The 27775-nt window shown below is 39.9% G+C and overlaps 1 protein-coding gene across 1 annotated transcript in view; it reads right to left on the reverse strand.

Annotated features, from left to right (window-relative positions):
* GDA (guanine deaminase) overlaps nt 1–27775 on the reverse strand; it is a 61809-nt gene that overhangs the window by 14833 nt on the left and 19201 nt on the right. The window contains exons 2-9 of the mRNA XM_081151549.1: nt 23345–23433; nt 16343–16514; nt 10717–10804; nt 7796–7901; nt 6318–6345; nt 5002–5109; nt 2305–2412; nt 461–558 (exon numbers count right to left, since the gene is read on the reverse strand). Of these exons, the coding sequence (XP_081007675.1) occupies nt 461–558; nt 2305–2412; nt 5002–5109; nt 6318–6345; nt 7796–7901; nt 10717–10804; nt 16343–16514; nt 23345–23433 (797 nt within the window). The remainder of the gene's footprint in view (nt 1–460; nt 559–2304; nt 2413–5001; nt 5110–6317; nt 6346–7795; nt 7902–10716; nt 10805–16342; nt 16515–23344; nt 23434–27775) is intronic.

A 27775-nucleotide genomic window follows, 5' to 3' on the forward strand; every position in this document is an offset into this window, starting at 1 on the left:
ACTGGCATCCTGTTGGATCCAGCAGGTGACATGTACCGTACGTAGAGCGATGGCTTCCAGTAGCACTGCATTCTACTAGTTCGAGTGTTTCTAGCAGTTGGCACAACACAAAGTAATGGGCAATCAGAACCCTCTCCCTGGAACACCTGGCTGGTATGTCCGTGCTCTAAGTTCTGAATGCTATTGGCTTTGAACTCTTTCTGTTGTATTTCCAATTTTCTGTTTTGTGCAAACTCAGAAATTTTAAGAGATGTGGTGCTCTTCAAATGCATACTATGCAGGAAGAAAAAAAAAGGCCTGTTAAGTGCTCTCTTTCTCCCCATGAGAGCAAAGATACCTGTCTGTCTATCTAGCTTCTGTCCCAATCAAACCTAACTATAGAAGAGAGATTCAGGAGGAATGACTAAGAAAACATTTTGCAACCCAAATGTTTATAATCTATCAGTCATTGCCTACTTACGTTAAGTTAGAAGTGGGACAATGTGCGATCGATGCTCCTCGTTCCCTGAATACATCCAGTTCTTCTGCAGAAAGGTAGCAGCCATGGGCCATCACTGTCTGGAGAGAAGAGTGTCCTGTGTGGAGTTTACCACTTAACAATGCTTAAGTCAGTCCTTACTCACAACAAGACATAATAGGTACAGACAGAAGCTGTGGCATCTGTCCCTGTTCGTATGTACATGAAGATGTCTGTTAGCATCTTCACAAGAACATTTATGTCCACCTATCTGTATAAAATCACTCAGTATAAGTCACATCTCAAAAGAGCCTGTAAAAACATTGGATTACAAAAGTTTCAGCACATTTGTAGATCTTCTCATTTTCTTTTTTAAATCTATAAAATAAGGAGGGTTGATCCAGGTCATCTACAGCCTAGGACATCCACCCAGTTTGAAGATATTATGATTCCTTCACCTCCACGTTAGAAAATAACCGAGTTACTTTCTTTTCTAAATCTAGTGGGCATCTGGTGGGGCTGTGCTTGTTCCTATTCTAATTAGAACTTTCTGGAAGTAAGCTTTCCTTTCTCAGTACATGGGAGCTATGGGAGTGATCCTTGGGAAGAGTTGCTCTTTATTTCTGCTCCCAGTTAGATATAGGCACCAATGGTCTTGACACAAAACCAAACACACTTTATTTCGTCACCTATATTTACATTTTCATAAAAATTAGGAAATGTAATATCTTATAAGCATAAGTTCAGAAGGTAAAATTGATTCAAGAAGGCAGGCACTGCATAAAATTCTCTTAATTTTAAGTCTTGGTAATATTTGTGGATTTTCCTGAATAAGACTTTACCCTTTCAAAATTCTTTTTCCCTCAGTACAGAACCTGTACCTGAATAGCTTTCTCCCTTGGGATGCATGGTTCAGAATTTTTGTTAAAATATAATTTTCCTAACTTCTGTGCAAATCAAATTAACATGCAAATTGAAGGTTAATTTATTAATCATAGGGATATATATGTAGTGAAGGATAAAGATTAAGGCATCGCATTTATAAGCTTTATGCAGAATATTAACCTTTCAAATTAGTCATATTCACATCTCCATTCACAAAGTCCCTAAGAATTTATTTGCTGCTGCAGTTAAACTCTCCATGCAGTTTGCACAGTTCATTGAAGGCCAAAGTCAAGGGGTATACTGTTCTAATGAGGTCTCTCCTCACTCATATTAATTATAATTAACTTGAAACTATTTAATTATAAAATACACACTCATAAAAGCAACCTCAGAGTGTTTAAAAATAAAAAAGTAAAAAGCCCTTCTACTTTCTCCCCTACCTTTAACATTCAAGGTGTGTCTTCCGTGCAATTTTTCTAGGTAAGCATGCACCCACACATATGTATATGTACATCAGACAATATTATAAGCCTGTACGTCTCATTCTTTGTGAGTGTTGGATAAAGCCCTAATTATGTATATTCTATAATCTTAAAAACCCCCCCATGAGAGCCATTTTTTAACTTTCACATGTTAACATTCCTATTCATATTCCTTACAGAATGGACCCTTAGAAATGATCTGCTAACTCCAAGGAGTGTACATTTACGTTCCAATAAATACTGACAAAATGTCCTTGGACCAAATGACATTCCCACCCTCCATGAAGCCTTTAGATTTATTTACTGGGATGAGAGTTCAGGCCTATTTTTAACTATGTGCACACATACACATGCACACTCTGAGCTTTACTCTAGTCTGGAAAATGCCCACGTCATGGAAGTCTGAAGAGCACTATGAGATTTTAAAATTTAGATATATATGCCCTATTTGACAGGATTATGTGATGATATGCAATTTACCTTATTTGTCAGAAGATTGTTTTTATCATACACATCTGTATAGTTTTTATAACTGGGGTATAAGGTTTTCACAGCTTCAGTTTCATCACGATTTTCACTTATATGGCTCTAAAAGAAAAAAAATAATACTTTCAACTTTTCAATGTAAAATGCCATTAGAAATTATGTTTCCTATCCCAAAATTATATGGATGGTTTCTACTTGCCTAGGTCAGGGACCACATAGAAAGACAATGAAGACTGTACATGTGTTTTATTTAAAACAATCATATGACAAAGAAACTATGAATGTTCTAACCCATATAAAGTTCTTCCAACAAAGGCTTTTCAAATTCCAAAGTATAGCAAGAACAAACAAAAATAAATAGTATACCTTGAAGAGTGTTAAGAGCCTCGCTATTTGTGGCCACCTACCTCTTCTGCTGTTGGCCATTTAAGAAAAGAGTTCAGTGGCCATTAATAAGACAGACAGCATGGCTCACTCATAAGAAAACTGGGTTTGAATAAAGAGAATTGGATTTTAACCCAAGTTCTGACCCTAGTTATGTGTTTTAGGGTGAGTCAGTTTTTTTTCTTTGGGCCTCCATTCCCTCATCTCTCAAATAAAAGGGTTGGGCCAGATAAGTAATTTTCTAAATTCTTTTAGTTTTGGACATGTTATTCTGATAAAAATTCATAGAAATCCAGTATGTAAAAGGAATAAAACCAGTTGTCTCTAATGATGAAGCAGTATTGGGACTCTGGAACCCTGTCTCCATTCTGTCCCCTTTTTGGCTTCCAGAATGAGTTCTTCTGCAGAAAACAATTTGAAAATAACTGAGTTAGACAATCCTGCAGTCACCAAGAAAGAGCCCATAATGCAAGCAAAACAGGTGAGTGTCCTTTCCCACACCAACCTTTCTCCAGGCCACCACAAAACCTGAGAGCATGTGAAGTGTCTTTGAGACACAACACTTAAGTGGAACCACACCTACCTCTAGCCTAAAACAAAAATCATTTCAGACCAGCTGGTGGTGAATATATGTTATGGGAAACAACTCATGAACAAGTTACCACTTCTAAGAAGAGCAATGCCATTTCCCTCTCTCCATGAGGTAGAGTATGCATAGCCACATAAATAACAGAAAAAAACAGCAATATTATAAAAACGGTGTTCTACCTATGGGGTGAACACTATACCTGGCCTTTAGGAAAGCCCAGACCACTGAAGAAATGCCTGGGCATAAGAGTAGGAGAAAGGATAACCAAATGATTTGTGTCATTTTGATAAATTTGAGTAAATGCACATACATACAGGCACTCCTACCCCCCAGGAAGGATATATTTCCTTTTGTTGTGTGTTGATGGGGTTCAGGACACATTGCCCCATAATATGGCATCTTGGTTTGTTAAAAAATGCCATGTTAAGCTGAAGGAGTTTGAGAAGGGCAGAAGCAGGAAGGTCACGCTGATGGCCCCCAATCCTTCTTTCCCTGAAATAGGTTAAAAAACCCACAGGGGACAGGTGCCTCCCCACACCCAGAGGAAAAGAGCACCCTTATCTCTGAAGACAAAGGGAGCCAAGAAAAAGCTGAACAAACAGGCCTTGCTAAGTTTCCTAGCCTTACCTCACAACCCTTAGCCTATGCTATTCCCCCACAACCGTGCATTCTTCATCACACCTAGCAAAAAATCTTTAGGTCGAACTGTTTCTCCATAGTTTCACTTCCTGTGAAGGTCCCTGAGTCATGTAAAACTTACATTAAATACATTTGCATGCTTTTCCCGTTACTCTATCTTTGTCAGTTTAGTTCTCAAACCCAGACAGGGACCCTAAAAAGGTGGAGGAAAACTTTTTCCTGCCCTACAACTGTGTGGGATTGAGTCAAAACTTCAAATATCACAGGCTGTAAAACAAAAAGCAAGCAAACAAACAAACAACAGCAACAAAGAGAGACTTGGGAAAGATGAGAATAGTTAATGTGACCTATCAAGATAAATCTTTAAAAAATACAAACTACCTTCTATCCCACAAGTGAAAGAATCAGTGTGTTGCCTTTCCCCTGACTTTCCCTTTGTTATAAGATAGTCAATTCTTAAGAGGAGGAATTTTAGTGCTGTATGTAATGAAGCTTGGATGGAGGAAGGCAAGCTCCCAACTTCCAATTTTAACCCAGCTGGAAGCTTTAAAAAGTGTTTTATTCCTAAATTGCAACTGCTTAATGACAAAGTAAAATATACTTTTTTTTTGTTCCTGATTTTAAATTAAGAAACTTGGAACAAAAGGGCTTTTAAATGCATTTTGTAAGGTGGAAATTCGGTTCTTATTGTTTTATTGTTTTTTAAATAATAGGTGGTTCCTTCAAAGATAAAGGACTCAAACATTGAGAAAGCATCAAATGAAAGAGTAGAAAAGACATGCATTAAATGTATCCTACAGACAGCAGGTACCCAGTCTGTCATAGATCTCGCTGGGTTATTTGTGATGGCCTCATCTCTGTAGGCCTGATCAGGGATGATTGAGAGGAAAAGGAACTTCCATTTTCTTAGCTGAAAAAATTAAAGAACTGGATTTAGCTGAGGTCTGAAAGGGCCCTCCCTGTCCCATGATGCCACATCTCTAGGAGATCTCAGGAGAAGAACTGAAGATTACTGCCAGAAAGCAAGATGATCTGGGCAGAGGTCTGGGCAGAGGCATGAACAGGAGAAAAATACCCACCTGAATGTGCAAATCATGGGTCTTCGCGATGTTTCCAAGTTCGCTCATCAACTGCTCAGTGCAGGAAAGGGAGAAACGTGGTGTCACTATGGGCTTCACTCTAGGATACTGGAAATAATAAAAAATAGTTGATAAGGAAACTGGATATTATGAATGCATAGTATATCCCAAAGTGCATATCATAAGAGATGATATTATGTCTTGATATTTGGGGACAGTCCCCCTTTCTGAGAGTGGGTGGAAGTCCTGGGTTTCATGGGAACAACTCATGGCTGAAGAAAAAGAAGAGTATATTCTGTAGCTCCAAGGTCAATGGAAGAAGGTCTCATCCCAAATTATGGCCACCCCTGGCTCCACATCACAGGAGGGCTCCATGGAGGCCTACACTGGTGGCCTTTGTGAAGAGACTTGAGAGGCAGAAGGAGAACTTCCAAAGGAGAGATCTGGGGAGACTAGAAGGAGGCACTGGCCTATTTCCCTTCCTGCATCTTAGGGAGGTGTGTTGGTCATGGCACCCCCGAAGGCTGTTTAGTTGCAGAACTGGCTCTGCTGTCACCTGAGGTGAGGGTCTGAGCAGGAAAGAAGACTTCAGAGAGGGATGGTGAAAATAAGGATCCACAAAACTCCACCTAAGTCTCCCAAGGTCAGGTTGAAAGAAATTCTGAGGTTCCCTATGGTTTCCAATCAGACCTCAAAGGATGCTAAGGGAAGGTACCAGGGAACCATGAACCAGCCTGCTGGGGGTGGGGACAGGAACCAGCACTACTTCCATAGGCTCACCAACCCCAGGGCCACAAAGGGAGGTGCCTGGCCGAGTGCCCGCAGGCCATGTGACATGCCACATGTATGTATACGGACCAAGGCGGCCTGGGACAGGGGCAGCAGGGCTGGGTACCACCTGCATTTCAGATCAGGTCAAGGGGTACAACAGGCCAGAGACAATATCAACAGAGCCCACAAACACCACGCCTCAATTTCTAGTTGCCACCAATCCATCCGCAGCCATGAAGCCCTCCCCCACCTCCCCAGAGACCAATCCTGTGAAATTAGAGAGGAAGAGGAGGGAGAGGAAGAAAAGAGAGAGAAAGAGAAAGAGGAGAGGAAGAGAAAACCGCCAGGAAAGCGAAAACGGCCTGAGCTCACTGAGCCGAGCTGACGGGCCCGCTGTGGAAACAACCTGCGGCTCTAGGCAAGCGCTTCTGCGGGCCTGGGAAGGAGCCAGAGGCCCGCATCTTTCTCTGCCAAGCGACCTAATCACAAACCCTACGACTAAGACAAAGGCAATCCCGAAACAAGCTGGCGACACGTTTACTTACGTTCTTTTGGAGCATTTCTGACACGAATCTGAAATAAGGCAACAAATGGGAAGTTAGAAAATGTAAGCATTTTCAAAAAAATTTGTTTCAAAGGATGAAAACATGATCTTTCCAAGTCCTGTTTTCCACGCAAACATTTCTAACACTGCGTATGTTTCACCACCACTAATTAAAGATTAACAAGTAGTAATTACTGCGCCTTCTCATTTGCAGAGATGGAGTGCAAAATCACCGGGAAATGCCATCTCGCCATGTGACATGAGCTGGGCCGCTCATGAGCATTCCCGCAGCACTCAGGCCGCCCCGCCAGCCTGGGCTGGGCTGGGGGAATGTTGCCATGTGCGATGCTCCGGGGATGTTAGAGTTCCCGAATCCTATGCACCGGGAGGCATTTAGAAACCATGGGGCTCTCTACTCCTGATTTCCCTAAAGTGGAAGCTACTTGCTCACACAATATCATCCTTTATTTCCAAAGGCAGAGTCCTACTCCTCCTGGATTTGGAGTAAGGCAGAAGATGAAGGCCAGAGCTGGTTGTGAAACGGATGGGGAGGGGGGTGGTGATCTTACCAATTATATCTCCAGGGATGGTGATACATGCATGGCCTATGAAATGGCTAATTTTGCCCTGACTGGGAATATGTACTAGCTACACTTTCCTGTCCTCTGGTATTCCTTTTCCCTTTGTTTCAGAATAAAATGTGAATTAAGGCTTACTATGACCACAAACACACATTCATGGAAAAGCTGAGCTGATGGCCAATGCTAAGGGGAGGTGCACGCTTCCTTTTCTCTGGGAGCAGGGAGCAGCCCGTGAGCTTCCTTTGCAGAAGACACACTTAAATGAAGGAGGCCTGGGGCATCCAGAGAAGCTGGGCTTCTGAAATTTGCACTGGGATACATTTGGTCTTGAGGAAGACTTAAATGTGAAGAAATTTCTTCTATGTATATCTCTTGGGTGTTGAGTGTCATGCAACACAATTCCTTGTCAAATCCTCAAGGCACTATGAAAAAGCCATTAAAGAAATGTAAAAAAAGTAGTTATAGGATCAGTAGAACATCTCAATGTAAGATAAAAAGTTCAAACCCGTGTTGTTCAAGGGTCAACTGTAACTTATGAGCAGTTCTGTAAGTAGTAAATATCCATCTATCACTTAAAGCAAGTCCAATTTACAGGAGAAGATCAGATCTACATTAAAGGAGAGGGAGAGGGTAAACCATTTACTTCCAAAAAGAAGCCCTCATTTTACAATGGGGTTTACCCTAGGACTCCTATCACAAGTTCCCAGAAGCTTTAAAATATAGTTTGATATACAAAAGTAGTATTGACATGCAATGATTCTTAGGACCAGATCAACTTCATAAAGTTGGGCAAAACCACACTGTAACATATGTGCATATCCTGCCTGGTTCAGTGCCGTCTCCAACTCTATCAGTGCAGCAGAGGGACCACCCACGAAACAAATCAGGACAAACATACCTCTCTGTCTCCTTAATTGATTCCTCAGTGGTCTCCTTGTATTCCGGAACAGTGTCATTCATATCCATGCAGACTTTGCCCACAAATGCCCGCTGCCCAAATTTATCTGTGAGGTACACAAAAAAAGAATCTGAAATTATGTGTCTTTCACACAGAGTAGCTTTTCTGAGCCTTTAAAAAATATGTTTAAATTCAAATCATTACAAAAACACAGGTGAGAATGTGAAAGATTATCCCTTAAGAAGAATAACAACAGCCCAGCAGGTGTGGCTCAGTGGTTGAGCGTCAACCAAGAGGTCACTGGTTCGATTACTGGTCAGGGCACATGCTCGGGTTGTAGGCTCGATCCCCAGTAAGGGACAAGCAGGAGGCAGCAAACGGATGTTTCTGTCTTCTCTCTTATCCATGTTTCTATCTGTCTCCTTTCTCTCTCCCCTTCCTCTCTTGCTAACAATCAATAAAAACATATTTTTTTGAAAAAAATAACAATAATAAAAAACCCCCATTAAGTTCTGTGAGTAGTAAATATCCATCTATCACTTTAACCACCCCCTCTCCTATCCCCATTTCTAGGCTGGCCAGGTAATATTTGGGTGTTTTTTACTTATTACTCAGCTTTTCCCTTTGCTTACAGTTTGTCTATATTTTTACTCAGTCATAACTATCCTTGTTCCCATTTTATCGCATGGAAAAAGAGAGGGCAGCCTCGGACCTGGTGAGACATTATTCGACCTTGACATGTCTACCCCTTGTTTCTTCTTTCTCCCTTCTCTTTTTCCATGGCCCACAATCTCCCTCCTGTCTCCTACTGCACCCCGGCCCCCTGGATGGAGTCTCTCTCTAGCCTTCCTCTACTCATGGCTTGTGGTAAGAGACAGGGCACTGGAGTTCAACAGACCCGGTTGAATTTGACTCCTTACCCCTCTAATTACTTCAAGGATGGTGGATATTATTTGTTTAAGGTCTAAACCTGTGTGTCCAGTGTCCTCCGCTATGTGCAGGGCCAGAAGGAATATACCCAGTGATGTATATAAAGTGTCTGGCACACGCTTAGAAAAGATATTGCCTCTATTCTTAACTGTAGCTATGCCAATATTGTTATCTGTAAAAATTTTATTTAGTCCTGCTAGCAGCTCCCAACACTAAAGAACCTAGTTCTATTTAGAGGTTCTAGAGGGATTCTATTTTAGCTAGGAAGTTGAATCTACAGTGGGCAGTGTTAATTTTTTTACAATGTCTCCACCTCTGTCATAAGAATCTTACAGAAGTCTTACTGCCTCTCTTTTTCCCTGTAATTCATTTTATTTTTATTTTTATTTTATTATTACTAAATAAAATATATCTTTATTGATTTCAGAGAGAGGAAGGGATAGGGAGAGAGAGAGATAGAAACATCAATGATGAGAGAGTCATTGATCGGCTGCAGCCCGCAACCCGGGCATGTGCCCTGACCAGGAATCGAACCCCGATCCCCTGGATCCTAGGTCGACACTCAACCGCTGAGCCATGACCTTCTGGGCCCTGTAATTCATTTTACTAACTGGCCATTAAATTACTCTTTTTTATTTTTTATTTTTATTTTTATTTATTTCTTTTTAAAATATATCTTTATTGATTTCAGAGAGAGGAAAGGAGAGGGAGAGAGAGAGATAAAACATCAACGATGAGAGCCATTGATTGAGCCCACAACCCGGGCATGTGCCCTGACAGGGAATCGAACCCCGATAGCCTGGATCCTAGGTCGACGCTCAACTGCTGAGCCACGCCCGGCCGGGCTAGATTACTCTTTTTTAAAACACCGCTTTGATTACATACCTCGTCTGGCATCAAAACCTTTGAGTTGTTGATGCATGTTCAAATCTCTCCACAGTCTGAACTGTCCCATTTCCCCAACCTCCTCTCCCACCCCCACCCCCGTGCAATGAATCCTGCCTCCAGTTCAGCTACTCTGCTCCCTACTTCCAATGTCTGCTACGCCTTGGCTCATGTCATTTTCCCTGTGTGAAGGACATTTTCCTCTTTCCCCATTTTATCTTCCCTTCAAAGCCAAGTTTAAAAATCCCTTCCCTTCCATGAAGTCTTCCCAGATGTTCCAGTTCTGGGTTCTCTCTGTCTCCTCTCAAAACAGCAACAGTGTCATCCTTCAGGCCTTGGACATCAATGACTTTGGTCAGCAAGCAGCAGTGTCAGCATATCAGCCAACACCATTTACTGAGCACCTGCCATGTGCTAGGCACTGTGTTTCATACAAGTTCTAGAATCATCCACCTAAATCAAGCCCCACCTCTGCTTACTAGTTATGTGACTTGGGCATGTTTCATAATCTCTCTGAGCATCAGTTTATCCATCTGTAACACAAGGACATAATAACTACCTCGGAAGGTTGTCTGCAACTGAGCTGACATAATCCATGCAGAGCACTTCGCACAAAGCCAGGCATCTTAGTAAGAGCACTACAGCTGTTCCTAAAGTTACTAATCAATGTGTATAGTTATTAATCAATTAGTCCTATCAAGCTCCTCAAGGGCAGAGACTATGTTCTGTTTCATTGTGTTCCCAGCAATCTGCACAGTGCCCTGAGTTTAACCAACACACAAAATATTTATCTGTTGATTATAATAAACTGTTGCCATTACTAGAATCAATAAACCTGCTCCAAAAAGCCCTAAATTAATACACAAAAATCAGACTTATACACATCATTCTGGAACCAAAAACCATAAGTAAATAATCAAATTACTTATACAAGAAAAACATTTAAGGGCCACAGTAATACACAGACACCTAATTACTTGCAAGAAATGCAATGCTCAAATTCTAGCAATTAAAAGGCAAGACTGAAAACTAGAATGACTCCCTGCCAGACATGGTCTGGCTGGCTTTGCTGGATATGCCCATAAACTACGCTTTCATCTCCTCACCTGTAATTTCCGCAAGAAGCAGAGATGAGTCAGTGTGTATTGTTCCAAAGTAACAAGCTGTGGTTGTTCCATTCTTCAGCGTTCTCCTCTAAAAATACACCACAAAAACCATGAGTCACGTGTGCCAAGAAGGTCACATGGCATATACAGATGAAAATAGAATTCTCATTTCCAATTTTAAAATGTTTTAATTTAAAGGTATGCCATCTCAATACGAAATACAGTTCAGGTAAATGGCAAAAATACTGATATTCTAAAAGTGTGAACTGGAGAAGTTGGTACTTTTGATTCCCTAGATTCACACAGTTCTGTGTTGCAGAATTCATAAAATGTGATGCTCATTAATTCCTTATCTTTTAGGGTTGTGTAAAGATATGCACACTTTACTGCATTTGGGAGTGAATAAAGGAGATTTTTCTATCTATTATAGGGTAAAATAATTCAACCAGACTTCTAGTTCAACTTGGCAGATTGATCACATATATCTCTCTCTGTCTTCCTTAGCAAATTTCCACTAAAATAACAGTAAAAGAGTGCAAAATTTATTCACTAGCAAGAAGAACATAAGAAGAGGCAGGCACAGAAGAAACATTTCAACATCTTCTTGGAAGATAAAAAATATGGATGAGAACCTGAAAGCAACTTAGGAAGAGAGAGAAGCAAGTGGTTGTTAATAGGGAATTGGCTCCAAGTCTGTCTACAGATGAAGCCCAGGCAGGACCCTTCTGCTCCCTGTTGAAAGCAGCCAACCACCCCTAACCTGTTCCTTGAAGGAGACATTTACTCTTTGTAGAAACTGGGTAGTGTTTAGAGGATACAAGCCTCAAAGGACAAGGTGAGGCTAGACTGCAAAGAAGAGATTTAAGAGAAAACCTGGCTCACCTCCAGGGCCCCTTGGTCAGCTTGCCCAGAGTGCCATCTGTATTACCACCACCACTCCTGGCAGGATTGAAGGTCTCTTCCCTAGAGAAGATGAGTGGCTCTACAAGAAAGATGCCCTCACAATGATGTGTGGGACCCATGTTTGAAAAGGCTGTTCACTACTTTCACTGTTTATCCTATGCTGAAGTTCACTAGCCAAGAAGAGCTGCACCGCCCCCAGACCTTCCAATCACATCTTAGGGCATCACCCTTAAATGTGAATGTACGTTCAAAGTTCAACAGACACTGGAGGAGAGCTGCTATGAAAAGGAGAAGGGGGAAGAAAAGTCTAGAAAAAATATTGGAGGAGCCCTAGCCGGTGTGGCTTGGCTCAGTTGGTTGAGCACCCTCCCATGCACCGAGAGGTAGCTGGTTTGATTCCCAGTCAGGGCACATGCTTGGGTTTCGGGCTCAATCCTCAGTAGGGAGCATGCAGGACACAGCTGATTGATGTTTCTCTCTCCCTTTCTCTCTCTCTCTCAAGTGAATAAAACCATATTTAAATATATATATTGGAGGAAATAGGGTCAGAAAGAAGCGTGATTTAAAAAACAACTATTGTTAACATTCTCAAAGAATTAAAGAAGATATCACTTCTATAAGACAAGCACAGAATGCTATGAAAATCAAAGAACAGGAGCTCTCCAAAAGTAAAACTTTTATAAGTGAAATTTGGAAGACAATAGAAGGGTTGTAGGATAAATTAAAAGAGAATCATTCAGGTGAATAACATACTGTGAACTTAAATAATAAGGAAGGACATACCCTATATCTCAGACAGCAGTCTCTACTCTGCATCAGCCAACTGTTGAAAAACGCAGATGAGAGCCCAGTGATGTCAGTTAGTCCCAAAGGCCAAGGGAATTTGAAAAACTGGATTTTTTTTTGTCAGTCTTTTCAAATTTTAAGACACTTTGCATATGAAATAAAATACATCTGGCTGCTAATAGAGGATGATTACGGCCCGTCAGCTGAAGACAAGGATGAGCTCTCTATCAGAATCACAAGTCCAGGAGGAAAGGTAATACCATGGCAGAGAGACACCTAATTCAATCTCTAGCAACTCCAAAGGTGTCCGGATCCTGGTGCACTCAGTAAACATTTACTGAATGAACACCTGAGGAAGCTGAATTACTAAGCAACAAGAGGCATAAAATGAACTAAAATCAGTATTCTTAGATAAAGAAAATACGACATGATGTCCTTGAAAGAGGACAGGCTATTATAACAGTAGAGTGAATGAATGACTTGCAAAACTGGACCACTGGCATTCTTTAACAATGTAATACAAAGGTATACACAGAAGTTACAACATTTTTCTAGTAGGAGTTACCGAAACAAAGAACAGATTGAAGGGAAGGATATACTCAGAGAGAAAGAAAGAGAAATACATTTCCCAAATTGGAAGACAGGAGTTCTCTTATTGAATGAACTACATATCAAAGATAAAAAGTTGAAAAAAAATCTGTAAGTGAAATTTCAGAACACCCTGAAAGACAGCAAATTAGCCAGAATGGAATGAGAATCAGATTGACATCAGCACATTGGATGCTGATGGGCAAATCATTCCAAATAGAATTATCTCTACAGTGAAAGTGCATCATTCAAGAGTCAGAACAAAGTAAAACCATTTTTGGTAATTCAATGATTTGGAATGTTTATCACCCACTTTATTGAAAAAGGATTTCAAGAAAATTTAAAAAATGAATCCAAAAGAAAGACAGGGGATCCAAATAGCAAAAGGAAAAAATAAAGCTCATTGTTAAATTAAGTGCAGATGTTGAAAAATAATAAACTGGAATTAAATTAAAAGAAAATTAATATTAAATTTAAAAGTTAAAGCTTATTTTAAATATAGTGTAGATGGTAAAAAAATAATAAACTGGAACTAAAATCTCAGGTAAGAACATGGTGAAAGGGGTCATAACACAAAGAAGGGAAGGTTATGTAAGATTCTAGTCTTGTTATATGAGAGAATAGAGAGGAAAATGCTAGAAGACTTGCTTAACGCTTTTAACAACTTAGTCTAACAGAGATGTAAAAAATGTCATGTTGACAGAGAAAACACAATCTTTAAAAAAAAAAGTGTAGATAACCATAAAAATTGACCTTTTGTTAGGTCTTAAAATAACAGTTAATTCCCAAGAAAAATAATCATACAAATTACATTCACTTACCAGAGTAAAATAAAACTCAAAGTTAAAACAGAAATATAATCAAACATTTTCTAAATTCACAAAATTTTAAACACCTTTCTAAAATCTGGGCCTGAAGATGAAATCAAAATGAAAAATTTCAGCTATTTAGCAATGAGGACAATGGAAATACTATCCATAGATGTAAAAAAATCTATCGTGCAAAACTCTGTGGTCTTGATGGCCCATTTATTGAAGTATAGATGTAGAACCATTTTCTGAGGGAGAAAATAAAAAAAACAAAAATATCTGGATTTTATTCATGGATATTGCCTCAGCACCCCTATGCATTGCCATGGGCAGTCTTCACCCTAAGGACAGGATCTAATTAACAAATCTTAACTTTCTTTTTTAAAAAAAATTATCCTTATTGTTGAAAGTATTACAGATGTCCCCTTTTCACCCCACTGACCCCTTCTACCCCGCACCCACCCCCCACCCAAGGCCTTCACCACACTATTATCTGTGTCCAAGGGTTATGCATATAAGTTCTTTGGGAAATCTCTCCCCCACCCCCCACCCATCCTCACCTTCCCTCTGAGATTCCTCCATCTGTTCCATGCTTCAATGTCATTAACTCTATTTTGTTCATAAGTTTATTATGTTCTTTAGATTCCACATATAAGTGAGATCATGTGATATTTTTCTTTCTTTGCCTGGCTTATTTCACTTAACTTAATATTCTCTAGTTCCATCCATGCTGTCCCAAAGGGTACGAGATCCTTCTTATAGTATGTGGACTTGCTCATAATCAGAAACATTGGGTGTGTGAACTGCAAATACTTGTTGAGAATAACAACTATTTTGTACTCGCTGACATTAAATTCTTACTCAAATCTCTGAATTAATAAATAAAATTTAAGGAGTACGGCCTGAAGGATACATAGTTCTAGATACTCTCTCTAAACAAAAACTGACATATCTGGACTTTTTGATACTATAGCACCTAGATAGTATATATTTTGATGACATAGCATGTAACTACATTGGAATATTGGGAATAATATTCTTACATTTCAGTATGAGAAATAGATGTGCTTTACCTTAACAAATGTTCCTTTTTAATCATACCGACAGTGTAAAATTGAAAACTGACTTTCCTCTCTGGGTCAGCTGCTAGATACTTAAAGTCAAATTTCTGACAAACTCTAACAAATGTGTGGACTCCCATGGGATACATTTACCTCTTGGTTTCATTTTATTTTTCCTCTCCCTTTTTCCTTTGCTATGATTTTGTGACTCATTTTCTTCTGTTGGATACTATTCAATTTTAAGAAATCTCAAGCCCTTTTTAAAACAATTCAAGGTATAAATAAAATTTGAAAATAAAAAGATCTAGTGTGGTTAACACAATTCATTCACAGCCCTAGCCTTTCTCAGTTTTTCTGGTGTCATGTGGATGCATGCTAAATATGTAAAATCCACAATTGCACTGCATTTATAATTGAGGCAAGTGTATACATGATAGCACTTGTTTTTATCCTTCAAGGCTTGAATAATGCAAAACCAGGAAACTGGCAAGATAACTGGTCACTATATAATGCTTATAATATTGTCGCCATCACATAACCATCATCTTAGGAGAAAATCCATCAATGAGTCCAACAAAAATGCAGCAATATTTATACTAAGTGTACTGAATAATAAGAGGCAGTGGTCAGGTAAGAAGGTATTTGTAGCTTAAATTCTCAACTGCAGAAGCTGTTTCTGGCTGCTAAGTGGAGTGGGTATAGGGTTGGGGTGGAAAGATGGGAAATGATTTTCTTGAGAGAGTGAAAGGAAGGACATTTTCCCAGCTTTCAACATAAAGTTGGCACACACTACAGACACTGTTCAATGACTGAACTAGCCCCATAGTTCCCTCTAGTGGTATTGACTCTTGTCACACCCCTAAATGCCCTATAAAGGGACCATCCTATTTTCTCTCCTTGTGAAGCTACCAAAATAGTGTGACAGTCTTCTAATTGTAATTTTAATTTTTAATTTCCTTGGGTATTTTTTAAAGCAAACAGAGCGCTTACCATATGTCAGGCACTATTTTAAGAGCCTCACAAGTATTAGCTTGCTAAATTATAACAATCCAGTGAAATAGGTACTATCGTTATCTCTATTTTATGGATGAAGAAGATGAATTTAAGAACTTTTCAAAGGTTGCACAGCTATTCCATATGGTCTCCAGAACAGCACTGTGGATTAGCAGGAGTAAGGGAACACACATATACATTAAACCTAAATTTAGTAAAGTAAAACACAAAAAGCAAAAGACAGAGTCATGAGATCCCACCTGATTGGGGATCTGGGAGTTTGAACTCAAGTCCTCTCTTTGCTAGTGACCAGTTGTGTAGGTCAGGTGGTCCCAAACTCACTGGGCTGTGGAAGAACTGAAAAAATCTCTATAGCTCATTCTAGCCTTAACTGCCTGTGTTTTATGCTTAAAATAAGCTCCAAGAAATTGATGTTTCTACATGTGACCAAACACATACACTAATACTCACAAGCAGGATACTTACGACAACTCTGGTATACACTTCTTCAGCAAAGTCGATGCTCTGGAAGTTGAGTTCTGTAGGAAATGTGTACTCGGTCAGCCACTCCAGAAGCGGCAGGTCCACCTTACTCCCAGCAAAATAATACTGAGGAGCATGGATGTGTGTATCAACCAGCCCGGGCATGAAGAACTCACTGGAAATTAAGATGAGAGAAAAAGAATTTCATAGCATTCCTAGTCGTTTTCCAACCTTTAGCAATGGTTTCTCTTAGCAATGGTTGAATCGTTTACCCCACATAGGTTTAGAGCTGATGCAACCAGACAACTAAATTCTCCTATTCTTTAGAGATCAAGATATAAAAATGAAGCTCTGCTAGGAGAGATATGGCTCCTAAGTTGGAATGACTGGTGTGAGGGTAATCACAAATGATGGAGGGAGAGAAAATCACAGCACTGGGCAGGAACAAAGCAGTTGTGGCACAAGAAAAGCGTAAAGTTATGCTTTCATTCTGTGAGTCTGCTCTCACATTGGGGGTTGTAAGACAGGGAAAAAAGGAGAGAGGAGGTATTCAAACCTTCTAGGGCCACGCTGAGGAATTAGATACAAGTCACTCAGGATGACCGCAGATGAGAACTGAAGCTATGACTGCATTGCCAGCCATTCTCTAGCTGTTTCTGACCACGCCTGCTCTTACCCTAGTCCACCAACTAATTTTCGCATTTCTATGAACACTTATAAAAAAAGTCTTGGAAAGATGTTTTTAAAAGTTTTTGGAGGCCCAGCTGGTGTGCCTTAGTGGTTGAGCCTCGACCTATGAACCAGGAGGTCACTGTTCGAGGTTCGATTCCTCGTCAGGGCACATGCTGGGGTTGTGGGTTCAGTCCCCAGTAGGGGAGGTGCCAGAGACAGCCAATAAATGACTCTCTCTCATCATTGATGTTTCTATCTCTCTCTCCTTCTCCTTTCCTCTCTCTGAAATCAATAAAAACATACATGTTTTTAAAAAGATAATACTTTTTAAAAAAAATTTCAGAGGCACTACTCATAGAATTGAGGCAGCCCAATGCTAACAGATACTTAAAACTTTTCTAAAGAAGCATTTCTGTTCACTGGTATTTATTAAGTGTCTAATGTCATCCAAACAGATATTTGTTAAAAGATACTATCCACCACCACCACCACCATCACCTCAAATAAATATTATATTTTTATATATATAAGGGACTTGAACTCAAAACAGGATCAAACAAAAAATCCCTTACACTACCAATTCAGATGTATACTACCTCAGTGGAAAACAAACAAAACATGAGTATCTATAAGTGCTTATTTTTTTAAATGATAACTGTAAATGGTGGCAATAATGATAATGACGATGGTGACAGTAGGCAATGTTAACCAAAGATATACGTAGACTGAACACTGGGCACAGGGTTCTATGGGCATCACCGTATTTGCTGATTATAGGGTTTTAGTATATACATTCTTGACTTAGACCGCATGATTATGAATTCATGCCCCACCATAAACCAGCATTGGGATATTCAGCATGTCATTTAATATCTCTGTGGCTCAGTTTCTCCTTATGTAAGATGGAGTAGTAGTAGAATCACATGGCTTTTATGAAGATCGAATTAGCATGCATAAAAACATTACTTAGGTGATGGAAAACACTGAAAAAATGTTACTTGTGATGGTGGTGTAATGCTCACAACAAACTATGAAGTAATATTGTCATTCTCATTTACCTAAGAGTAAGCTGCAGCTCAGGAAATTTAAGTAGCTTGAAAAAAGTAAATGTTCAACTAGTCAGCTCTGCAACTTGGATTCAAACCTTGGCCATTTGTCAGTAGACTCAGTACTCTTGCTCATTACCTTCCACTTGACAAGACTTCTAATTCACTTTAGAAATGAAGAGTAGTGACAACCTGTAAGCATGGCAAGAAGGTGTGTGTAGTGGGCCTACCGTGTATGGGGATTGCAGAGACAAAGGATGAAATATGGATTCCTCTTAGCTCTAGTCACTGACCTCTCTTCCCCAGGATACTTCAGTCCTTGCGTCTTCTATTGTCTCTACCGCCATAAAATGGAATAGCAGTGTGACTTCTGCATGTAGTTGAATTGTTCAAACAAATATTATTTCCCGGGTCTCTAATGTGTTTAAGAAACCCTGCTAAGCTTTGTGGGGAGTACAAAGAGAAATAAGGCATCTTCTTGTCCTCAAAGAGATTATAATCTAGTTGAGGAGATTAAGGATGAGTGAGGGTGTGTGTGTGTGTGTGTGTGTGTGTGTGTGTGTGTGTGTGTGAGAAGAGAGAAAGAGAGAGAGCGAGAGAGAGAGAGAGGGAGAGAGAGAGAAAGACAGGGTAAAAAAAGATAGGTATCTGGTCAAAACATAAGTGAGCAAATTTTTTCATGTAATTCATTTCTAGTTTCATACCAGTGTGGTTGGAGAAGATGGTTGATATGACTTCAATCTTCTTGAATTTATTCAGACTTGTTTTATGTCCTAACATGTGGTCTATCCTAGAGAATGTTCCATGTGCACTTGAAATATACTCTGCTCATTTAGGGTGAAATGCTCTGTAAATATCAATTAAATCCATCTGATCTAGTATGTTGTTTAAGGCCGCTGTTTGCTTGTTGTTGTTTGGGTTTTTTTTTTGCCTGGAACATCTATCCATTGTTGCCATTGTGGTGTTAAAAACCTCTCCTGTGACTGTATTACTGTAGATCTCTCCCTTTACGCCCAAGATTTTCTTAATATATTTAGGTGGTCCTATCATTGGCCACCTAGATGATCACAAGGATTATACCCTCTTGTTGTATTGATCCCTTTAGCATTATGTAATGTCCTTCTTTGCCTCTTGTTATAGCCTTCGTTTTGAAGTCTATTTTGTCTGATATAAGTACTCCAGCTTTTTTTGGTTTCCATTTGCATGAAATATCTTCTTCCATCCCTTTACTTTCAGTCTGCGTGTATCTTTTGTTCTGAGGTGGGTCTCTTGTAGACAGCATATATATGGGTCTCATTTTCTTATCCATTCAGCTACCTTGTGTCTTTTGGTGCATTTAATCCATTTACATTTAAAATATGTATTGATAGGTACTTATTTATTGCCACTTTTTTCTTTATACCCCGAAGTCCACCTCCACCTGTCCACAGCTCCTCCACCCCCTGAGGTTGCCTGGTTTTCCTTGAGATGCCTCCGTAGAAAAACTGTAGAGTGGGCCCAGGCTGCCACAACACACAGACCCTTTCCGCAGGACACAAGCTCCAGGGAGACCAAGGTCCAGAGGACAGGGTTAGTCAGTCTCCTGCTTGGGGGCAGCGTGGTCAGGTATGCAATGGCAGGGGGTACTCCAGAGCCACACCACTCAGTCTCTGCCCAAGTCTCTGACTCTAGCTCTCCCAGAAGGAGTGCCCTGAGGTTCAGGCTGGGCACAGTCAGCTGACTCCTCTTCAGGAGCAAGCTCAGCACAGCAGGTCCTCTGGGCGTCAGAAGGACAGGTCAATGAGTCTCTGGTTGAGGGAGTGCCTCAGGCTGAGCTCACAGGTGGGGTAAGAATGGCCCTAGGAGCACAACCCAGCACTCCTCTGAGTCTAAGACAAGTGTTTCCCAGGGAGACACACTCCAAAGATCCTAACTGTGCAGCACTCAATTCCCCAGCAACTGAGCTCAGCAGGGCAGGGCCCCTGGTTGTGGGAAGGATATGTCCAATTAGTCTCCCATTGGGGGGATGGTGAGGGCTGAGCTGGCGTGGGTGAAAATAACACCCCCCTCATCCCATCTCCACCCCTGCAGCTATAGCCACATGACCCAGCATTCCCTCCCTTTTAAGGAGTAGGACTGAGGAAGAGACAGTCATGCCCGATCTAGGCAGAGTCATTGTCAGGTAGGTAGAGGGACACCCAGAATAGAGTTGTCAAGGACAGACAGCAATGAAGGGAAGGAGTACAGGACAGTGACTAGTGTCAGAAATGGCAACAGTCAAGGATGTGCAGCCTCAAGAAAGACTCTGGGAGCTCTCATTTCTAAACAACGATTAGGAGACACCGATTTCACATGGACTCAGTCCTCTATTATGTAAGTACTCACCAAGTCTCTAGAATAGTTTAGTTACTACCCTAGGTGTTGAGGAGGGAGCCATGGCCATGAAGGACAGGTGTTAGAGAAACTACTGGACAAATGGAGAGCTCGCTTTCAAAATATTTGATAGTGAATGTTGGAATGGTAATGTAGGGGAGGAGAGAGAAAGTCACATTTTGTTTACCATGTAGGAGAAGCCCAAGCACGTTCTGAAGGTAGCGGAGATAAAAGAAGTAAAGGAGGTAATCCAGCGTGCAAAGTCTTCAGGGGCAACGGAACACCAGGGATTCACTGCATCAGAAATGTGACTTTCATCCAGAAAAGCTAACAACCGTTGTAGGAAACAGGGAGCATTGTGGAAGGCTTATTAATAGAAACATTCACATAATCAAGGTATAGTTGGGGACTTATGTTACAGATATTGGAGGGTGCTCGAGTGCGGACTGTCAGAGCTGAGTGTGCGATGAGAGGTCACCGAGCCCAGAGGGAAGCTCAGAGATGCCAAGGTCGTTTTCAGACGCGCACTTCTTTCGTGGCTGGTCCAGCCAGGATCAGAACTCAGTTCTCCACCCCAGGCCTCACTTACAACTAAAGCATAGCCATCAAGCTGCAGGCAAAGCAGAGATGGGGCTTAGGCAGAGAAGCAGAAAAGGTGAAAAGCTCCCCTTTCTTCTCCTTTCTGCTTTCCTCTTTTCACTTCACTTAATCACTATCATAATTCCCTTAGAAAATCTCGGCTTCCACCCGAAAAAACCATCAACTTCATGTTCCAAACCTGCAGCGCAGGCCAGGCTGTATCAGAACCTGAGGAGAAAGAACAATGTGTTTCCTACATACACTTACTGAAGCATCCCGACCTCTAACGAAGTGGAAAACCTTGATAAAAGCTTTAGAATCAAAGCATATGACTGTCTGCAAAGGCCTGAGCTACCCAATCTGTTTGAACACCATTGTCAACCTGCTCTGGGAGCCCAGGGCTGTTTGAAAACCACTCTTTTCTTGCACACAAAAATTTAAGGATATGAAACAAACAACAACATCTTTATTTAAAATTTTGGCATTTTGTTCATCACAGATATTTTTTGCATTAATTTCGCTTTTTTAAAAATATTGCATTAAACTGTTATTTATCTTGATTCCTAAGTTTTTTTGCCCTCCCCACCACCCATAAATTCTGTGCCCAAGGTAAATTCCCCACTCGTCTCACCCTAACCTTGGCCCTGCCAACCTCTCTGCGGTCTGTGGCCATAATCTGAACCACTCCTAACAAAGCACTGCTCAAAGTTGTAATTTTCATATTTTTAAAATACACATCGTGCTGAGATAGACCTGTAGATACATGGAATCTATGAAACAGACAGTCAGACACATCATCTTCTATGGTATTTTAATCCTGACTTAAAGAAATTCAAACACACTTATCTTACGTGTTTGATCTACAAATTACTGTGCATTTTAAATAGGATTTTTCTTCAAAGACTTCAGTCTTCCACCAAAGTTTAAATTTTTTCTTACTTTACCTCTTTTGGTGTTTTGTGCTTACAGGTCCCTTTGCATCTGCATTTGTTTGATGAATTTCATTCCAAAAGCAGCCTCATAAAGAGGGACAAAAAATGTGAAGACCCACAAACGTGTTCACCCATCTCCTCATCTGCCAATCACTTCGCCATCCTCTCCCTCCCTCCCAGCCCCCATCTCAGCCACTCCCAAGCTTTCTTTTAATCTCTCATTACCAAGGCACACAGGCACGTGACCAGAAATGTCCTTTGTTCTTCAACATATATTCTCATGAAAATTTAGCAACAGGGAGCAGACGGTAACAGCAGAAGTCACTGTAATGATCTTTCTGCCCTGGATTCATCTCTATGCCCATTGCCTGCAAGCTTCAAAGCCCAGAGAGAGGGAAGGAGGCAGGAGAGACAAAATAAATGCAAGTGCAACAAAACTTTATGACCAGTCACCTCCGTCTCTCTGGACAGCGGCCAGGCCCTCTGCCTCAAAGCCTTGAGGGTAACCCAATTCACAAATCTGTGGCAGGGGACAGTGTCACCTAGACAATCCTTTTGCTAACAGCCTAGGACACGAGCTCAGAGAAGGACAGTGGCCTGCATTACATTTAGCAGCCACGAAGCCGCAGCATTAGGATTCACACCAGGTGTTCTAATTCCTACTTCACTGTTCTCATTACATTACTCTCAAGTCACTCCCCAGGTTATAAAGATGTTTTTAGAATGAAAATGATTTTGATTGACTTTGGAACTCTCACTGACTTTGGAAATACACTTGGCCTGAAACAAGATAAAATCTTTGAGTTAAAAAAAAAAAAAGTATCTCTATTTCTATGAAATAAATCAAGTAGGCTACAAAGAAGGTGGGCCAATCACAAGAAACACATTTTGAACAAATTATTAAAAACTCCTAAAAGAAGTTGGAACATAAAATCTCAGCTCAAATGCACTTTTGGAGATAGGTCTTACCTAACCATGATGTCAGAGTTATCGCTCCCCAAGCCTCCCTCCCAGCCTCCCGACAAGCATCTCTATCCTGCTCTTTCTTTCCTTCCTTTACAGGTTCACAGCCTATCACTGTCATACTCACATACCTGCGCCCTTGTGAACCCTCTGTATTCCCCAGGGCCTGCCAGGGGCTGTAACCCTGGGAGAGCAAAGGCTTCGTAGAGCATTCTCACCTCGGGATCCCAGTTCCTACATGTACTAAGCTCCACAAATGTTTGGTGAAGAATTAAATAAATGATGGCAGCCTCTAGGACTCAAAGTTTCCATCCCTCAGCTCCCTGTTCTCTACTCACTTCCTCCTCATACCTCACACCTTAAGAAAGAAAAAGAGCCCCTCTGTCTCTCAAGGCAGGTTTCTTATCATTTAAGACTAGTCAATGGACTCCACAAACGGGAAGAAGCTGGCTGTTACTTACTGGTGGCTCAGTTCTCTTATCTCACACGGCTTGAAGCACCATTCTTTGGCCAGCTTTTCTTGTTGAGATGCTTCTTCTAGAAACACTATCTTTAAAAGAAAGAAAGAAAAGAATCATAAATTAATGAAACATCATTTGTTGCTACTCAATATCTAAATGTTTTAAAAAGAGACTATACTGTAGCTGAGTTAATTTTAAAAGGTAGTTGATAACAAATAGGCTTGAGTCTAGAGGCCCAAAAGGCAGGTGTTTGCCTTTGGTTGCCCAAAGAAGTAAATTGAATGATATTTCTCCCTTTCTGCTGTTCTATAGATATAAGCAAGGCTTCAGAAATTCTAATTTGGAGACAGTATTAAAAAGGGCTTGATATTTTTTTCTTTCCCACTCCTGAAAATGATTAAAGAAAACCATTGTTTATAGAAAGTATGCCTCACGACAGATGACTAAAAGATCTCTGTTAGGCTATTATAGGAGACTCAAGTCCAGGGTACCGTAGTAGTGTATCACGGGGCAAGTTCTTAATATGGAATATAGCTGCTCATAATTGCCTGACAACTGAGTCTTGGCATGAACCATGTTGATGTTTTGATACTAGACGTCTGCTACATTCCTCTAGTACAGTGTATGGAACACGAACAGAGTGATCTCTCGTGTTACACTTGTGAGGTCTGAAACCCATGGGCCACAGCTGGGAAACCTCGATGGGCCTCTTAATCTTTTTTGGTCTGTTTTTTCCCATCTGCAAACAGTGGGTAACACCAGAACATACTTCTCAAGCCTATTGTGAGTCCTAAATAGAATCATTTGAGTAAAGATGATAGCACATCCTTAGAATATGTTAAATCCTAGATACATTATATCTATTGTTGATCATTTTTAAAGTGTAGTGTGATTGCTTTCTCTATAAAAACGGGTTGTAAAGCAAGAAAGGACAAAGAAGAATAAAATATATATGCAGCTTTCAAGTGCACCTATCGTCTCTTTTTGTTCTCCTGTACCAACCTTTCTCTTGTTCAAATCTGTTGACACCTGCCTCACACACTTTCTCTAACATCCCAAGCCTTGTAATACCAACCTGGACAACCCTGTTGACACCAGGGCCAGCTAGTTCCATGAACTCATCTTCAGTGATTGGTTTGTGAACATATGAAGTTCATGAACTTCATATTATAACTGCTCTACCTCCCAAATCACACATCTGACCACAATTTCTCTTTTACCTGTTTGTCATTCCAAATACTTCAAACAATCTTCTACCTTAAAAAGCCCTCCCTTTACCTTCCCCCCTCCACTTTTCTTCAGTCCATCAGTGGTCTTCTCTTACCATTTTTCCTGGTCCAGCTTAGATTCTACCATGTGTTATTTCATACTGCCTGTGAGTTTTAGTTAACACACATCTGGTAAAGAAAGTTCAGCCCGGCACGATTCCCGGCCAGGGCACTTGCCCAGGTTGCAGGCTCAATCCCCAGTAGGGGACGTGCAGGAGGCAACCGATCAATGACTCTCTGTCATCGTTGAAGTTTCTATCTCTCTCTCTCTCTCTCTCTCTCTCTCTCTCTCTCTCTCTCTCTCTCCCTTCCTCTCTCTGGAATCAATAAAAACATATTTTTTTAAAAAAGTTCAACCTTAACTGAACGCAACTGTCCCGTTTTCTGGGCTGCATGCAGATGGTAGATGGAATATCCAATCATCGAGCTCAAATGTGCTCCTACCAATGCCTACACCTGGCTCCCTAAGATATTTCTCTAGCACTGTGGACTTTACTTTCAATAAAATTTACAGGAGACCTAATTGCTTATCTACTGACAGATTATTAAAAATATTTTTGATGATATATTAATATACAAATTTTATCAAATAACTCATGAGTTCAAAGAATTGAGCAATATTGCTACTGTATAAGGAACGCCTCCCAGCCCCATCTACTTGATTTATGTGAAAATAATTCTCAGCTCTTACTTCTGTAAAATAAGAAAAATTTTAAAAAATTGATGGTACTGGCATTTCATTCTTTCTACCAAGTAATTCTCATCTATAGAGATATTTATCTAGTAGTAAAAAACAGCCTTTTAATTTCACATTTAACAAATTACCTTTCAACATATGTAACATATATTTTTTAAATTCTTTATGGTCCTAGGAAATTTTAAAGGTTTAAATTTATGTGCACAAATTTATACTGGTTGATCAATAAAAGATGTTCAAGCCTAAAACTAGATTGCATTAGCACAACTCTGTGAGGAAAGGAGAATATAATTAGTAATTCAAGAAGAAAAAGGGACTGGATAGCTTTTTAGATCATTAAAGAGGAGCTAGCTCATGATTTTTAGAAAATAGGTTAAGATAGATATCAAATCACTATATTTTCATTCCATCAGATACATTTGAAAAATAATGTCACAGTATCCATCAATAGATGGATAGATAAAGAAGTGGAACATATATGCAATGAAGTATGACTGAGTCATAAAAAAAGAATGAAATCTCGCCATCTGCAACATGAATAGACCTAGAGGGTATTGTGCTGAATGAAATAAGTTAGACAGAGAAAGACAAATCCCAGGTGATTTCACTTATATGTGAAATCTAAAAACCAAAATAAACAAACAAGCAGCCAGGAAACTGATTCACAGATACAGAGGACATTTTGATGGTCGCCAGATGGGAGGGGGGTTGGGGGACTCGGTAAAGAAGGTGAAAGGATTAAGAAGTATAAATTGGTAGTCACAGAATAGTCATGGGGATTTAAAGTAGAGCACAGGGAATATAGTCAATAATATTGTAATAACTAAGTATGGTGGCAGATTGGTACTAGATTTATCGGGGTGATCACTTCATAAGTTATATACACTATATGTCTAATCACTGGGTTGTACACCTGAAACTAATATAATATTGTACATCAACTTTAATTGAATAATAAAAAAAAATTTTTTAAAGTAACATCACAGTTCAATTTTAGCATGCAATATTTACAATTTGCCAGAAATTATGAGCTTTATACATATTTTAATTTAATAAAAATTACACATATCAGCTTTTAAAAGTATGAAAGCATATAAAGCTTTTCAAAATTCTTTTAGGGGCATATTAGTAAAAAAATGTGCAGAGCATTTCTCTAGTCAACTCATATTCTCACCTTCCACCATAAAGATTTCAAATCTGCGCTTTTACCCCCAAAATATACACCAGACATGTGCAATAGTGAAAAGCTGCAAACAACTTCAAATCAGTCATTAAGGGATTGGTTTAAATGCAAATAAACATTGCAGGAATTAAAAGTGACAGTGAAGACATATACGTACAGAATGGAAAATTACCCTTAATACAATCTTAAGATGTTTTTTAAAATGCAGTTTGCTGGATAACATTTATGGCATGATCACATTTTTTACAAGAATATGGGGTGTGTGTGTGTTGGGGTGTTGGGTCAAAATGTTCACAGTGGTTAATATCTCTAAAATAAAATTTGGGAGTAATTTTTGCTTCTATATTTACACTCATTTAGATTCAAAATTGTTAATAGTAACAAATGTTTTATTTTAAAATGTTAAAGTTAATTTCATTTTCAATGTATATGCAAATGTAAAGTAAAAAATAGAAATACATAATCTCCAGTCATAGAGCCTAAGGTTGGGTAGTTAAGACCCACAGAGAGATAATGAATCAGACGGGGAAGGCATGGTGACAAGGTGCAATGGGCGCCACCAGTACCAATGGAGAGACAGTGGGCATGGTCAGTGAAGGTTACAAAGGAAAGGGAGAACTCCAACAATGATTTGACACATGATGAATACCCAGGGTTGAAGAGAAAGGGGTGGAAGAGGTAAATAATGACAGAAACAGAGGCACAACGTCTAAAAGCTACAAGATGTGTTACAGACATGAGTATACTTTAATAACATTAGAGCACTGGGTTGGGGAAAACTTTAATTCACAAATAAAGTATTTCTTAGATTTTTTTTCCCTGTTCTTATTCATGTAGTCACTCAACAATTACCGCCTGAGGCCTACTGTGTGAGAAGCACTCTCCCAAGGACCAGGAACAATAAGTCGATAGATGAATATAAGGTATATTGCATATGTAAGTGAGACCGATGAAAAATAAAGCAAGGTAAATGGATGTAATAAAATGTGGGGTGTGATGTTATCTCTGAGAAATTATTTCGAGCACAGATTTATATGAAGGAAGGGAGTGAACTACTAGGATATTCTAGGAAGAGAGTTCCAGAGAGAGAACAATCAGTACAAAATCCCCCATGTGTATGTTTAAATTAGCTGCTTGGCATGTTTTAAAACATCAGGGACCCAGTGGCGATAGAGTACAAGGACTAGAAGAAAGAGTGGTAAGAAACTGGATGGAGGAGGTAGCTTTGTAGGTCATGGCACAATCTTGAGATTTATTTTTAAGAGCTCCCTAAAAATATTTTG

The sequence above is a fragment of the Miniopterus schreibersii genome (assembly GCF_964146895.1).
Source record: "Miniopterus schreibersii genome assembly, chromosome: 11".
NCBI lineage: Eukaryota > Metazoa > Chordata > Mammalia > Chiroptera > Miniopteridae > Miniopterus > Miniopterus schreibersii.